This window comes from Drosophila innubila, chromosome X, assembly GCF_004354385.1.
Source record: "Drosophila innubila isolate TH190305 chromosome X, UK_Dinn_1.0, whole genome shotgun sequence".
NCBI classification, from domain to species: Eukaryota; Metazoa; Arthropoda; class Insecta; order Diptera; family Drosophilidae; genus Drosophila; species Drosophila innubila.
In genome coordinates, this window is record NC_047626.1 from 4106747 (window position 1) to 4124163 (window position 17417).

Below are 17417 nucleotides of genomic sequence, written 5' to 3' on the forward strand. Positions count from 1 at the left end.
ATTGTTGTTGTGGTTGCATTGCGTCTGTAACAACAAATTTAAAAAAAGTCAGCTAATTAATGCGATCTGACCGTGTGAACATATCGTATTACCCATCTGGTTAGGTCCGCTGCACTCTAGTAATTGCTATATAATCACTTTTCAGCTCATTTCCATTGAGACGTGACGTTTGTTATTTTAAATATGAATTTTAGTGGCAATTTAAATAGAAAAATGCAATTTTATTTTAGAGAATTTCTTGTGTGAATGTCAAAGTGTAATAATTATTAATGATTATATTGATTATAATTAACCTAACTTGTTTCTAATCCAATCGTTCAATCGAACTGTTAAAATTCAGTATTAATTAAATTATTTAACAAGCAGATTAACGACAAAGTTATGATAAGCAAATTAAATGTTAAATGTGTGACAATGTGTTATAATGTCAGTGTTGCCGCTTAGTAATAATTTATAGATTAATTTCTTACAATATTTAATATTTAAGTTGCAAGTTTTGTCAAGTAACTTGAAGTGAACTTTAAAATGGAGATGAGAACTCAATTTTTTTTCTTATTCTTATTCTTCTTTTTTTCTTCTTATTTTCTTTTTTTTTAGTTTTATCCTTAACCTTTTTTGTATAATGTATCGTATGATATAGAATAAAATAATAGTGATAATAGTTCCTATAAGTAATGCTGTAAAATTTGTTTAAGAATTTTTTTTAAATTTTTTACCTTCACTGTCCATTTTTTCCGCACTTTCCCATACTTATCATATCACTGTCCATTTTTTCCCCTTGACACTTTTTCAAAAACTTCAAACTGTCATAACCTTAAAATAATTAAGTCGATTTTCAAGTGGAATCTTATTTTAAATATTATTTGGCCTCTTATTTGATTCTGTATTAAAATTGGAAAATTCAATTTTTTTACATTACATTTTTTTCATACTTTGAACCACAGTTTACTTTTTCTAAACTTTCCCTTTGACACTTTTTGAAAAAATTCAAACTGTCATAACTCTGGCAAAACTTGATCGATTCTCATGCACAATATAAATTTGGCCTCTAATTTAATATTGCATCAAAACTGGGATTCAATTCTTTTCACTACCATTTTTTTTGCATTTCTATCTATTTAAAATAAAAAGTGTTTTTTGGAAAATTCGATTTTTGTAAGCTGATAGATCGACAACTCGATTTCAATGTTTCGATATTCAACTCGATGCGATTTGTTGACATTTTCTCTTATTTTTTTTTTCCAGTGTTGACAACGTTGTCGTTGTGAAAAGCGCCAAGCTTAAGTGGAACAACATTGGAGATTAATTAATAAGCCGCGTTTTGTGCGGCGTTGTTTCACTTCCCTCATAAATCAATCACAAGAACAAAGCCTAGAGAAACTGATAAACTGATAAAGTCGCTGCGACAGCGACGGCGACGGCGACAGCGACTGCGGCAGAGGCAGCGCAATGTTGGCCACGCCCAGCGGCGGCACAGCGCCCACAAATGAGAAGCTTAACAATGGTTATATGCAAACAAATGCGCTGGATGAGCTAAATGCAACGGTCGTGTCGCCGCTGCTGGGCCAACAGCAGCAACATGCCCAGCAGCAACATGCCCAGCAGCAACATGCCCAGCAGCAACATTCCCAGCAGCAACAGCAACAGTCACAACAGCAACACAAGCTGCCAACTGTTGTGTTTCTCAGTCCGGATGGCAGCGGTGCTGTTGGCAGCGCCTTGCAACGCAATGTTGCAACTGTTGCTGCCACACAACACACAACGGCGGTGGGCAGCGACTGGTTGCTGCTGAAGGAGACGCAACAGCGACGACGTCTCTTCGTCCTGGCAATTGCATTCACAGTCCTTGGCGCGGCCATTGGAGCATTGGCCATTTATTTTGCCAGCTTGCATCAACATTGTCAGTTCTATCAGCGCAATGAGCTCACGGATGCAGGTAAGACATGCTGCCACCAAATGTGGCAAGCAACACTGATGTCAGATTACTCTTCTAACAAAATAAAAATGAATAAATAGTATAGATTTATTACAGTTAATAAGATACAAAGAATACTCTTTCGACAGTTAAAAAACAGAAAAATAAATGTGGATTTATTATAGTCTAAATAAGAGTTTTAAATATTATTTATTGGAAAAAATATGAATGGAAACAAAACATAGATTTATTATATAATTATAGAGTCAAAGAGACACCATTTTGGAAAAAAAACAGAATGAAAAAATATTTGCATATAGATTTCTCATAGAATAATTGATTACATCTAAATGATTTCTATTTATATCGCTTTTGATTAAAAGGAAATTAATAATTCTAAAATATATTTTTAATAATTGTAAGAATAATCTTCCGACAATACAAAAATTGAAAAAAATATATACATTTATTATGCTACAAAGCTATATATATAAAAATCTTTGTCCTGACTCACCGACCCATTGATTTACTGACTCACTGATCATTGCACAGCCCAAACCATAAGACCTAGAAGGCTGAAATTTTCACACAACAAAGCTGAAACAATTTTATCGTGCAATAAGACGGCGTTTTGCGAAATGTGGATTGCAAGTGGGTCAAATTCGGGATCAATAAGCTATAAAGGACTAAAAAAATATTTCTTTAAACAAAAGAGAAACGGACAAAAAATATTTATGTATAAGATGAATAAGACTTATATAAATAAAAAGATAATTTTTTGAAAAACATAAATAGAAAAATATAGATATATTATAGATAAAATCTTTTAATATTATTTTATACATCTAAAAGATTTTGATGTCCATTTTGATAAAAAGAAAATCAAAAATTCTTAAATATTTTTAATACGTTTAAAATTATAAAGCTTAAAATATATCCACAAAACACTGTCTATTTAATAAATCAAAAAGTTTGCAAACATTATTAAATAGTGTTTTTCAAATCAGATTAGTCTATTAACAATCTTTTCTAACGCAAAAAAAGTGCTTTCATTAAAAACACGTTTTTTTTAACTACTATTCCCATGACAATCCGATATAACCAGTTTAAACTTATATGTCAGTTACATTTTTTTTTTAAATTTTTTATTATAAAAATTACTTATACGACGGGTAGTACTGTGCGAATGTGTGATTTTTGAATGGATTGGGAGTGTCGAAAGTAAATTATGAAGAAAAGGGAGAAAATCTTAGTAAGAAATGAATTTATTAACTAGTGGGCCGGTGCCACAGTCAAGCATACTCGACTGTCGGAGACCCCGTACTTACTATGGCAAAAACTAATAATGGAAAAAATTAAATAATATTTAGTTAGCTTAATGTCTCATAAAACATAAAAGATTTTCATACTAAGACTTGATTTTCGCCCGATCGGTCCTATGACAGCTATATGATATAGTGGTCTGATTTGAACCAACTTTGAACAGGATATATAAAGCCAAGTTTTATGCATATTCTATCAGTTTGGTGACAATATCTCATTAAATAAAAAAGTTTTTCATACCAAAACTTGATTTTCGACCGATTGTTCCTATGGGCGCTATATGATATAGTGGTCAGACTTAAAAAAAAAACAAACTTGATCTGTCTGCAATATAGGGGAATCTACATATCAAATTTGTTGTCACTAGCTTTTAAATTGTTCTTATAATTTGGATATGAAATTTTTTTTTTCGATTTGTGGGCGATAAAGGGGGCGTGGCCGAATTTTGAAATAAACTTGATCTGCTTGCAATATAGAGGAGCCTACGTAACAAGTTTGGTGTCTCTAGCTCTTATAGTCTCTGAGATCTAGGCGCTCATACAAACGGACAGACGGACAGACAGACGGACAGGCAGCCAGACGGACATTGCTATATCGACTTGGCTATTAATGCTGATCAAGAATATATATACTTTATAGGGTCTGCCACGCCTCCTTCTGCCTGTTACGCACATATTCGTTAAAACAAACCCAATAGACCCCTGTACTTTTTTTAAGTACAGGGTCTAAAAATGAAAAGCTGAAATGTATCGATACTCGTGGGATCCACTTTAATTGCTTTCTGATGATGGTTTGAAGTTTTTAGAAGACTTTTCAAGGAAACATTCAAAAGAAAATTTCTTAAGAATTTTGAAGACTTTTCCGCTTTAATTGCAGCCAACAACAACAATAACAACAACAGCAACAACAACAATAACAACGAGTGTTGCAACACATTTTATTAAAAATTGGGTCAGCAGCAAGCAATCAAGTTCGAATCCGTTTTGAAAACCATTTCATGCTGCATAAGGCAATAAGGGGGTGAGGGGAGTGAGGAGAGAAGAGGGGAAGTGTTATATCCGTAATAATCAAAAACACAAATGCTGCAAAAACTCAATTTCCTTTGAGCCAGAAACGAGCAACAGGCGTCCAAATGGTGGCAAGCAACAGGCTGCCATTTGGTGGTATCTTCTGTCAAGTGGTGGTGGGGTAGGGGTAGGGGGAGGGGAGAGAGAAGGGATAGGGGTAGGGGTTTGCTCTTGACTGTGTGCTGTGGCGCCTTTCATTTCCGCCTGCATTTAATGCCCCGTGCGACGTTTAGAAATTCAATTATAAAATATGTCAAACAACCAACAACAGCAACAGCAACAGCAACAACCAACAATGCCTGTCGCCTGTTTCCTGTAAGGACACCCACTCCCCCCTTCCCCCCTCTACACTCCTCGCTTAGCCTCTTTCTTAACCTTTAAAAGCAGCTGCCATTTTGACATTGCTCATTGGACTTCAACAATTTTTTGCATTCATTCACATCAGCAACATCTCTCTCTCTCTCTCCCTCTCCTTCGCTCCTGCTGCGCTCTAACTGCTCTCATTATTATCCATGTATTATCTGTTGAGTGCCACACAACATTCTCTGTCACATTGCTCTCATTTACATTTTGAAAAACCAATCAATTGTCCCTAGGAATTTCGCTTGTTGTGGACTTTCAATCGATTCTCACTGACGCGTGTCTATTTAATTGAATGACTCACACACACACACACACACCAATACACACACTTAATGTGTGTTGTAAAAAACGTGCTTTTAATTTTAAGCTTCAGTCAAAAAATACAAAAAAAAAATCTTAAAATTCATTCATCGACTTTGCTGCAAACCTTTTAATTTTAACCTACCCCATATTCAACCTTATTATCCTCGAAGCCTATATTAAAACCATGAAGGACACACACACACATAAACACATTTAAAAATAAGTATGCTATTTATAAATAATATGGGAGAAAATACACCACTTTTATTCAGGCAAAATGAGTTAAAATATATTAATAATTCAATGAGTTCGATTCTGTCAGTTTTTAAAAAGCTACAAGCAAGTGTATCAAAACGTCGGTGTACTATCTTTTTTTTTTTTTCTTTGGCTCACACTTTTAGCGGCTTTTGAGAATGACTTGATTCTGGCTTACACTATTACTTACCAAATTTTTTTTTGTGTTCATGAAATCAATTTACAAATAAAACATTATTTGTTGAATTTGGAATTTTTTGTGGAATTAATACGTAGTTTTTTTTGTAAAGCTGCCTCTATATTAACGTTTAATCATAAACCATTATGTATAATATATATTAAGATATATTATATGTTATTATTTTTAAAATTAAACCGAATTCTGTGCTCGATTCTTTGAGTTTTAGCATTTATTGGTTGGCGAGCGAAACGAGCAGGGCGCAAAGCCCCCCTAGCTTCATATATTTTCTTATTCATTATTTATATTTTTATTCTTTTTTTTTTAATCTTTATTTCAAAGTGTTTTTGTGAAATTCTAAAATCTTTTGATACTTGTAATTATCATTATAAATTCTAATTAAGCTGTTATTTAAAAGACTTAAAATTCTGAGTTTGCAGTGTTTTTTGACTTCCTTTTTTCTACGTTTCCTTAGCTTATAATAGCTTCCTTTAATTCGTTGGCTTTTCTTAACTTTCTATTCCTTTTTTGATACTTGTAAATATCATTATAAAATCCAATTAAGCTGTTATTTAAAAGACTTACAATTTAGAGTTTGAATTGTTTTTTGACTTCCTTTTTTCTACGTTTCCTTAGCTTATATTTCCTTCCTTAAATTCGTTTCGTTTTCTTAACTTCCTATTCTTTTTTTGACTTGCGTTTTCATCCTTAACTTCCTTTTTCCCAGTTGAACGGAACCAATTAGAATTAAACACTTGAGCTAATTACTTGAGTTTCCTGTTTGGAGGGGGGTTAATGTATGCTATCTCGTTCTAATGAAACCCAACTGACAAAATAGGACTCCATACAGTGCAACATTGTGGCATACATCCGGTGTCTGGTTCGGCAATAGCTCGAGGTGTTTGATTTGCCACCGGAAACGACAGGGAAGCCAAAGTAACTTGAAATATGTAAATTGTTAGTCAACGAGGTGTATTAAAGGGGTGCGAATAAGGGAGGGAGACATTACTGTGTATTACAACGATTAAGGGGCACATGCAACATGTGTCGTGTGTCGTGTGTCCTGAATGTCCAAGCAGTGTCCGCAATCGACGAGCTATCGACCTTTTTATCGACTTTTTATGTTCATTTAATAAAATAGGTGCTTTCATCCCTTTCTCACACTCTCACTTTCTCACTATACCGTTTTAACCCCCCAAAAAAATGTAGTACAAGTTTGTATAACAGTTACAAGGAGATAAAAACGCTAAAACTTTCGTTTGACAATAATTTGAAAATTTATTTAAATACTTAAATTCGTTTTAATATATTAAATTTATCTTTCTACATTAATCCTAACTATTTGAACTCAGGAACTATACAAGTAAGCGCTATGAAATTTGGTATGCAAGCTCTCTAGCACTCTTTTAGTATAATATGTATACTTTTTATACCCTATGTCCATTAACAATGGAGAAAAATGGGTATAATGAGTTTCGGTCTTTTTTTTTTTCTTAATTTCTTTGAAATCCTGATTAAATTACTTTAGAAAATATACCAGACAAAAACAATAAATGGTTCTGTGTTTCTATTTCAGCTTATAGCTAGGATAAAATGTGGACATTTTAATTTTATAGGATATCTGTAAGTCATCTAATTTTATGCTACGCTTGATATCATTTTAAAATGAATATAAAGGATATTTCTAAGTCGTGCAACTCTTGTTGTTGTTTTAAAAATAAGAAAAAATTGTTAAACAGGGTATATATTAGTCATGTCGCTATTTATTTAAACTGTTATTGCTTTCAAAGCGAGTTTTACAGCTATTACAGGGTATATACAAGCAGTCATGTATAGCTCTATTAAAAAAAAAGTTTTACAGGGTATTGGTTTCCATAGAACTTTTTGTTGCTTCAAAATAGAGAAGAGAAAACAGTTTTATAGGGTATGTGCTAGCCGCACTACTCCCACTTAATCGCTTATAGTAACTTCATTTAAGGTTATGCAAAGCTTTTATAATTAAAGATTCAAATTCAATTTTCTTGAGTGTTTTTTTAATCGAAGAAATGCTAATCTTAAGGGGGAAAACTGTAGGAAGGTGTACTAGTGAAGGTGTATAAGTGTGTGTATAGGTGTGTGTGTGTGTGTGTGTGTGTGTATAGGTGTGTGTGTGTGTGTGTGTGTAAGACAATTGAATATCTGTTAGCCGGAAAAGTAAAATACTCAGCTCACAAATTTTAATCTAATTATAGGCGATTACAAGACAAACGCAGAAGCTGAAGGAGTGGGACGAGGAGGTGCAGCTGGAAGAGGAACGGCAGGAGGAGCGATAGGAGGAGGAGGAGGAGGAGGAGGCGGAAGTGGTCAGGACAATATCTGCATGACACAGGAATGCGTGCGAACAGGTGAGTGATGATCTTCTTTTAATAATGTTTATAATCAGGGGTGTTCCAGAAATGTAGTTAAACCAACCAAAAACCAAGCAAAAATGTTTGGTTTTCGATTGGGTTATATATTTATGGAATACCCCTGAATGACAAAAATGACGATAGTGATAAAAAGAGAAGGAAGAGCAATGCAAATCCTTAGCCAAGTTGGACACACACACAAATGTGTCGCTGTCAATCAAGACACTTTAATATCACTTTGCAAATGTGTTTTCTTTTACACCCTGCACATATTAAAAATAATTAAAATAGGATTTAATGTTTCCGAACGAATAACGAAATTTAACATTAAAATTAAATTAAAAATTTTTTTAAATTCCATTAAAATCGGAACCAAGATCCAGAGGGCAAAACTTTTGTTTAATGAAATTTATGAAATTTGAATCTAGAATAAAATAATAAGCCAAACCAAGAACAAAAATACATTACGCTTGAAAATCGGTTGAGTTTTGACAAAATTATGAGAGTTCGAAGTTGGTCAGACTAAGGATCAAGCCACTTTACAAGTCAAAATTTTTGTCTCATTTCACATGAATTTTTACAAGAATATGAAATGTCTCAGAATCAAGTTTAAAGTGTTGTTTTATACTAAATACGATATAAGGAGTTGATTAAAAGTGAAAACTTGAGATTTAAAATTTTCAATTTTCAAAATATCAAAGGGGGGACCCTTGGCATTAAAATCGAAAACCAAGATTCTAGAGCAAGCAATTTATCTGACGAAATTAAAGCACACAGGATATTTCGTAGTCGAGCACACTCGACTAAAGCTTTCTTAACTGTTTTCAATTATTTATTTGCAATTAACTTGGTTTAGTGGCGCTCAATTTGATGTTGATTATATGTGCCGATATGGCTTTGGATATGGTCGTGGCTATATTATATGTAGGTCCAAATGCATTTGCCAGGTCATCAAGTGTCTCTTTCTCTTCTCCCTCTCTTCCCTCTTCCCTCTTCCCTCTCTCTCCCTCTGCTGCGTCTTTAAGGGAAGAGAAGACAGTCAACGTTTAACGACCTTTTTATGGGCCACAAACACACAGCTGGGAATGTGACATTTGGTTGATGCCACATGCCACATGCTACTTGCTACTTGCTACTTGCCGCATATGTCGCATGCCACATCGCATGCATGCATAACTAATGCATAATAGTCTTCTTAGAATAGTTAATGCCTGCCTTCTTTTCCCCCCCTTTCTTCCTCTTTTCGTCCGGTTTTCTTCATTTTGCGCCTCAAAGCGAGCAATTGTTTTTTTTGTAATTTTTTTTTTTTTTGTTGGTAAGTACTTGCTTTTATGCCACCAAATGAAGCAAACTCCATTTGCAACTCAAGACATTTCATTAATTAGATGCGTGAATAGGTACAACTTCTACAGGATTCAAAACAGTCAGAGTCCCTCAACTTGTAATTATCCTAGAAGTATTCCCTTTAGAAAACCTTTGTGAGTAACAGCATATTTGAAATTACATGAATTTTAAATTTTTTTAACTTAAATTTGCCTACTTGAAATCTCAGGATCTTTTAGAGCTAGATTTAAAAAATTTGGTATGTAATTTCTGCTTGAACTAATCTATCTTAACTTTGTTCTGAATTAATGGTTTACATTTTATAGCTGCTGATATCTTCTAGTTTTTTATAGTATTCCCTTGAAAAAGAAAAGAATTTTGTATCAACTTTTAAGAACTTTTAATGTCAAAGAAAACTATTACTTATATAAATTGGAGAAGTAATAAAAATAAAATAAATAAAATAAAATGTTATACAGGTTGTTTCATAAAACTTTATGGACTTGGAATAGAATCGTTCGAAATAGTGTTCCTTTAGTGTCAGAAATTTAATTTTAAACCAGTTTTCAATGTCGCAAATATCGCCTGCCACAACTTTGTTTTCAATTTCTACAAAATCAATTATTTAAAGTACATTTTACATATTTAAAAAATTTATTCAAAATTACTCTTATGCAATTTAATTTAAAAAATAATTTTATTTTATTTACTAAATTTTACTTTGTGTCAAATCTTTCAAACTAATTTTTTGGCGTTTGAAAGCATTAATTAATTTCAAAATAATGCTTTATTAAGTCAAAAAAAAAAATGTAAAGCATACTTTTGGGAGTATCTTAAAGAGCTGTTAGCACTTGCACATTTTGAACTATTCAAATAAATTTTCAATTTCTAAGTAGTTAAAGTTTACTAAACTAATTTTACTTTGTGTAAAATCTTTCAAACTAATTTTTTGACATTTGAACTATTCAAATAAATTTTCAATTTCCAAGCAATTAAAGTTTACTTCTAGATCAACAAAAAACTAGAGTTTATTTTATGTAAAATCTATCAAACTAATTTTTTGGCATTTGAAAGCATTAATTAATTTCAAAACAATGCATTACAAAGTCAGAAAAAAATGTAAAGCATACTTTTGGGAGTATCTTAAAGAGCTGCACACTTTGAACTATTCAAATAAATTTTCAATTTCTAATTAAAGTTTACTTCGAGATCAACAAAACAAAACTTAATTTTACGTTGTGTACAATCTTTTAAACTAATTTTTTTGGCATTTGAAAGCATTAATTAATTTCAAAATATTGCATTATAAAGTCTGAAAAATATAAAGCATACTTTTGGGAGTATCTTAAAGAGCTGCTAACACTTAAACATTTTGAACTATTCAATGAAATTGTCAATTCCTAAGTAGTAAAAGTTTACTTCGAGCTCAACAAAAAAGAGCTGTCAAATGCCTGATTTATAATCCTAACGTATCCTTTGGCATTTTAAGTCCTGTTGCATTCATATGAATGTGCATAGATCAGTTGATTTATAGAGGTCACTTTTCTTTCAACTTGCTGACAAAATTAATACGCCGTGAAAATATTTCAACTTTTCTCTACAATTTTTGTGAATGGCAACAAATTCTAAGACCAAGTGCAGCACAAACTTTCAGGCGTAAATTATACTCAATCAAAGGAGGGCAGGAATAAAGAATTCCAGTTGGGAATTTGAGATTATAATAAAAGCTTGCTCAACTAGTTTTATGATCTTATGTGAATTATGACATGAAATTTCAATTGGTTCAACAGCTGCTAAAGGTCTCAGCTTTGGGATAAGATAAGTTATTGATTTATTGTTCAATTGACTGATTGATGGTGTGTTTTATTGACTGCAGCTGCTTCATTGCTGTCGGCTATGGACTTGACAGCCGATCCATGTGAGGATTTCTTTCAGTTTGCCTGCGGCACATGGAACAAAGTGCATCCCATACCCGAAGATCGCAGCTCGATCAGCACTTTTGAGGTAATTTATTGGGCACCTATATATTCCCATATAACTCTAATATGTCTCTTTCATTCTCTTCAGGTACTCTCTGATCAACAGCAGTTGATTTTACGTGGCGTTTTGGAAGAACCCATCGATGATCGCGATAATGAGGCAACGATCAAGGCAAAGACCTTCTTCAAAAGCTGCATGGATATACGTAAGTACAAGATAACCTCAAACTACAGCACAATAATAATAAAAAAATATCGAAAAAGCTTTAAAAAATTAATTCCATAAATAGAGGGAAAACTTTTAGATTTATTAAGAAACATAAAATGGTACGAGTAACTTTTGAATTTTTTCTAAAACTGTTTCTAGCAGAAAATTAAAAAAAAAATAGTTTCCAGACTTTTTTTTTAAGATTCTAATTTAAAATACTAATACATTACTGATAAAAACAAAAATACCTACTAAAAATATGTAAAAATACTATGTATATAAGAACTATTGAGAATTATTATTATCCTTAATAAAGTTTTTTTAATTGCTAAATATTAAAAGTAGTAATGAATATCCAAACTGTGAATCAAGCTTAAAATCGAAATGAATATATCATAAGAAAAAAATCGAGCTCTCGATCTATCGGCAAAAAATATATCGCATTACAAATATCGAGCTACCCAAATAACTTGCTTTTGAGAAGTGTCAAGAGAAAAGTATGAAAAAAATGGAATAGTAATGATAAAATCTTGTGTTTTTAAATTTTTTTGCAGAATGAAATTAGAAATTAAATTAAAAAGTCAAATTGACAAAAAAATCGGTTAAGATTTGAAAAAGTTATGATAATTTGAAGTATCAAGGAGAAAATATGGAAAAAATTAACTCTGATCGAAAATAAAAAAAAAATTTTATTGTGTTGAAAATGTTTAATTTTCCATTATTCATGAAGAATGAAAATAGAGATCAAATAATGAAAAAATTACATTCCGCAAGGAAATTGTTTAGGACTTGACAAATTTATGACAGTTTGAAGTTGTTGAAAAAGTGTCAAGGCGAAAGAAGGAATGAAAGAAATTGACAGTAATAGATAAAATAAAAAATTCCAATTTGGATGCAGAATAAAGTTAGAGTTAAGTTGTAGAATTTTCATGAAAATCAAATTTAATTAACTTGATTGATCGTTAAAAAATAATCAAGTTGAAAAATCAAATTGTCGATTTTTCGATGAGAATCTGCAGAAATCGAAATTAAATAACTATTTTTTCATAAGATTCTATTCATATCTTTTCATTCAAAATTAGTCAAATTGTACTTGAATTGAAAAAAAAAAAAAAAAAATTTTTTTTTTTTATAATTTAATCAAAAAGAAAAACTTTTTCTAATTAGGTACAATATTAAATATAATAATAATATAATAATAAATATAATATTAAATAAAAAAAAAAAAATGTTTTGTTGTTTTTTTTTTAATTAAAGCACAATTTGATTAATTTTCAATGAAAAGATATATTTTTTTTTTATCTTATTAGTATGGGAATCTAGAGTAATTTTTGGTTTTTTTCACATTGAAATTTGATTTAACTTTATTGAATTGTCATCGCTTTGTCAACTTGCTTTAATTGAAATCTTTACTCCATTTTGCAGCCCAGATTCGTAAGATTGGCGTTGGTCGCTTGGAGCAGGTGCTTCGCTCGCTTGGAGGATGGCCGGTGATCGAATCCAATTGGGAGCCACCTGCAGGATTGAGTGTGGAGCATTTGATGGGAATGCTGCGTTTGAACTATGGAGAAGCGGTGCTGATCGAGCTATATGTGGGTGCGGATGATAAGAACAGTTCGGTGAACATATTACAGATGGATCAGTTGCAATACGCATTGCCCTCCAGGGATTATTATTTGAAGGCAAGCAGCTATAACGATCGTCAGGCGTATCACAAGTATATGACACAGATAGCCTTGCTGCTGGGTGCAAATCCGGCAACAGCAGCAGCGGAACTGCAAGAGGTAGTGGTCTTCGAGACGCAGCTAGTGAATGTCTCATTGGCTGAAGCTGATCGTCATGACACGAGTGCCATTTATCGCAAGATGACGTTGCAGGAGATGCAGGCTACAGTTCCAGAACTCAATTGGACCACATATCTGCAAACGGCCTTGGGAGATGATATTAAATTGCAGTTAAATGAACCGCTGGTCACCTACGGTCTTACCTATCTACGGGAAATGGGACAGATTTTAAAGCGCACCGATCGTCGCGTTATACACAACTATATGCTATGGCGTCTGGTCATGTCGCTGGTCACACACATGATCGATGATTTTCAGCGGGAACGTGTGGAATTCCGCAAGATCCTAATGGGCATACAGTCGGAGCGAACACGCTGGTCCCAATGCGTCGAGTGGACCAACAAGAAACTGGGCGTGGCCGTCGGAGCCCTCTTCATACGGGATAATTTCAATCAGGATAGCAAAGAGGTTGCTCTGGAAATGATCCATAACATACGCGCCGCATTCAATGAACTGCTGGCCGAGAATCATTGGATGGACGATGAGACGAGGGCGGTGGCCAAAGAGAAGGCCGATTCAATGAACGAACGCATCGGTTATCCCGAAATACTCACCAATGTCACCGAACTGGAGCAGGAGTATGTCAATGTATGTGTTTCGCACTCAATTTTATCAGCCTATCTATCTACACTCAGAGAAAAAAATGTCGTTCTGCGTACTAGCTCGCATGGGTTTGATTTAAGAATGTTTTCGTGCTTAACTTAAGTACAAATTGTACTCGAATTTAAAAATAAGTATGTTTTTCTTAAAACAAACACATAAGACTGATTAATTGACCGTTTTGTACCTTAAATATTTTGTAGATATGTATAAATTTTATGACAACAGAAAAACAATATTATCAAAGTAGTCAAAGCACTCTAATAAATAGAAAGAAATCTTTTTTTGAGCACATAATACTGAGTAAAAGACCGTTTCGTACCTTAAATATTTTATAGATATATAGAAATTTTATGACAACAGAAAAACAATATTATCAAAGTAGTCAAAACACTCTAATAAATAGAAAGAATTTTTTTTGAGTCCAGTAGCTCGATGGGTAATGCCGCCAACCTAATAGAACCCGAAAATTCGGGTTCGAGTCCCACTCTCTCCTTAGAGCAGGCATGAATAAAAAAAAAGTTTAAAAAAAGTTTTAAAAAAGATGATAAATATGTCATATAAAAATAAATACACGTTTAAAAACAATAAAAAATAATTTAAAAAAATTTAAATAAAAACAAAGTAAAAAATAAAATACACGTATAAAAACAATAAAAATAAATTTAAAAAATTTAAATAAAAAACAAATTAAAAAATAAAAAAAAAACAGTCAAAAAAAACCAACACTGTATAAAAAAAGAAGTGGTGTAAATCTAAATTTCATCCAGTTTTATATCGAAATAGAAAATCGCTCAAAAATAAGTATCGAGTTGTCGATATATCGGAAAATAGTAGATCGAGTTGCAAATATCGAGTTAAAAAAAAAACAAATTTTTTTTATTTAAAAAATCTTATTTTTCTTGCATCGTTTTCATGTTTTGTTCAAACTTTGGCTATTTGGAAGGTTATTTTTTACGGTCGCTCAACCAAAAATGAACGACCAAACTGAATTTTACAAATTAACTACGTAGAACAAGCCGCAGTGAGTTGTCGATTTTTCATGGAAATCGATTTATTGAACTCGATAGAACGTCAAAAAAAATCATCGAGTTGAAGTACTCGATAATCGCTTTCGCGAAAATCGAGCTGTCGATATTTCTATATATTTTTACATCACTAAAAAATAGTAATAAAACACGAAGTGAAAAGAACACTAAAAATAAAAAAAATAAAGTAAAGAAAATATTTTGCAATTAATTGCAAATTTTCTTTCTTCTTCCGAAACAGCTTACGATCGTCTCGGACAATTTTATCGATAATGTGCTGAGCATTTTGCATTGGGATTCGGAAAAGCTGCTCCATTTGTTACGCCAACCGGTGGACAAGGAGAAGTGGACTACAGAGCCGGCCGTGGTGAATGCTTTCTACAATCCCAACAAGAATGATATCGGTAAGACATTTTTCACTTTGATCTTCACCTTAAACTCTCTCTTTTTACGATCTACTTTTTGTTCTTCAGTCTTAATTTCATAATCCTCTTTTTCACACTAAAACTTGGACTTTCATTTTTATTTTGTTCAACTACATTTAGTTTTTCTCTTTCTTTTTTATAATCTTGATCCTCATGATCTTTTTCTGTGTATTGCTTTTTAGTTTTTTCCTTTCCATCTTTCATTCTTTAATATTATCCAAATTCAATCATTGATTGCTTGATTATAAACTCAAATCTAAATCTTCTATTTCTTAACTAAATACATATTTATCCAATCTTTAAATTACTTTCTTCTTCTCCACTTTCTACTCTTGATCTTATAATTGATCCTCTCAAAGCTGATATCATTATTCTTTTATTATTTCAATTAATCTTCTTTCTCTTGAATAATGATCTTCGCTTCGCCGAATGCATATTAGACCGATCTTGATGCCTCTTTATTGTGTAGCTATTATTTTTTTCTCTCAATTCTTTTTCTAACGTTCTTCACGTTCAAATCTACATTTATATTTTTCTTAAACTCAAATTGAGATTCTTTTCTCTCACATATACACTTCTAATCTTCATCTTGATCTTATTTTCCATTTCTTTTATTCTCTTTTTTCAACTCTCTATTGATCGTGCTTCTCCTGAGTTTCGAAAGGCTTTTCTTATGCTTAAATCTAAATATATCTTGTCTCTTATATCTACATATTATTTCGATCTTCAGCCTTTTCTTGTATTACATACATATATTTTATTATTTAATCGTGATTTGGCAACTGATCTTCTTTCTTGCAAATCTTGATCTTCGCCACTTTTGAGTCTTGATTTCATAATCTAAGATTCAGATCTTTCCTTTCACATCTGTACATTCGATCTTCATTTTATTCTTCTCATCGATAACTTCAATTTTATATTTTGAATTGATTTGCTTTCTACCGATCTTCTTGATCTTTTCGAAAACCAATTTAATGAACTTGTTGATCTTTTTTATAGTCTTTCCAGCGGGAATACTGCAGCCCTTGTTCTACAGCCAACACTTTCCAAAGTCGCTGAACTATGGCGGCATTGGCGTGGTGATCGGTCACGAGATCACGCATGGATTTGACGACAAGGGTCGGCAGTTCGACAAGGAGGGCAATATGATGCAGTGGTGGAACAATGCCACCATTGAGGCATTCCGTGAACGCACCCAATGCGTCATCGATCAGTATTCACGTTACAAGATCAACGAGGTGGACATGTACATGGACGGTCGGATGACACAAGGCGAGAATATTGCCGACAATGGTGGGCTGAAGCAAGCATTTCGGGTGTGTAAATTAGATAGCATACTCTTATAACCCATTTAACTAATTGATCCTCAATTGATCCTCGATAGGCGTATAAGAAATGGGAGAAGCTACATGGACAGGAGCTGCAGCTGCCGGCTTTAAATATGACACACGATCAGCTATTTTTTCTCAACTATGCGCAAATCTGGTGCGGATCAATGCGGCCAGAAGATGCGTTAACCAAGATCCGATCTTCGGTACATTCGCCCGGCTTTGTCCGGGTTCTCGGGCCGCTATCAAATTCGAGAGACTTTTCGCATGCGTACAATTGTGATGTCGGTACCACCATGAATCCGGCGGATAAGTGTAGCGTCTGGTAGTACACACGATCATGATCATGATCACGGATCGAGATCGAGATCAAGTGCACGATCACTGATCATTATGTACCAGAACATATCTAATGCTTTGTATAAGTTTATTTTTTTATATATATTTATATATTGTATACTTACTATAACATCAGAAGAATGAAGGGCGTCTAATTGTTTGTTTTGTTTGATCCTCTTGTTTTTGTTTTTTTTTTTTTTTGTTATAACAGTTATTACGTATATAGCGCGATAGTACGAACTTAGTATACTATAAATACTATATAACTACTTGTATTTGTATTTGTAATGTTATATGAATGCCATATCTAAACCATATGCAAAGTTATCTACATTTAAAGAGCACTCTCAATTCTCTACCCTGTACTCTTTCGCTCTCTCTCTCTCTCTCTCTCGGAAACGTCCGAAACAAAAAAAAAAAATTATAAGAAACGGCATTAATATTCCTAATAAAGTAAAGTAAATGAAACGACAAATAATTCCGATAAGGCACGATCTTTCTATATAGTTTGATATGCAGCATATTTGGCGCATGACTTATATATATTACTCT

General features: G+C 32.8%; 1 protein-coding gene across 1 annotated transcript; it reads left to right on the forward strand.

Moving 5' to 3' along the window:
- Positions 1-1251: 1251 nt before the first annotated feature.
- On the forward strand, positions 1252-17352 carry LOC117793890 (neprilysin-1). Its single transcript, XM_034634328.1, has 8 exons — positions 1252-1936; positions 7636-7788; positions 10991-11118; positions 11182-11299; positions 12727-13733; positions 15015-15177; positions 16198-16514; positions 16583-17352. Exons 1-8 carry the CDS (start codon positions 1450-1452, stop codon positions 16853-16855), a joined length of 2646 nt encoding a protein of 881 aa, XP_034490219.1. The 5' UTR covers positions 1252-1449; the 3' UTR covers positions 16856-17352.
- Positions 17353-17417: the final 65 nt, after the last annotated feature.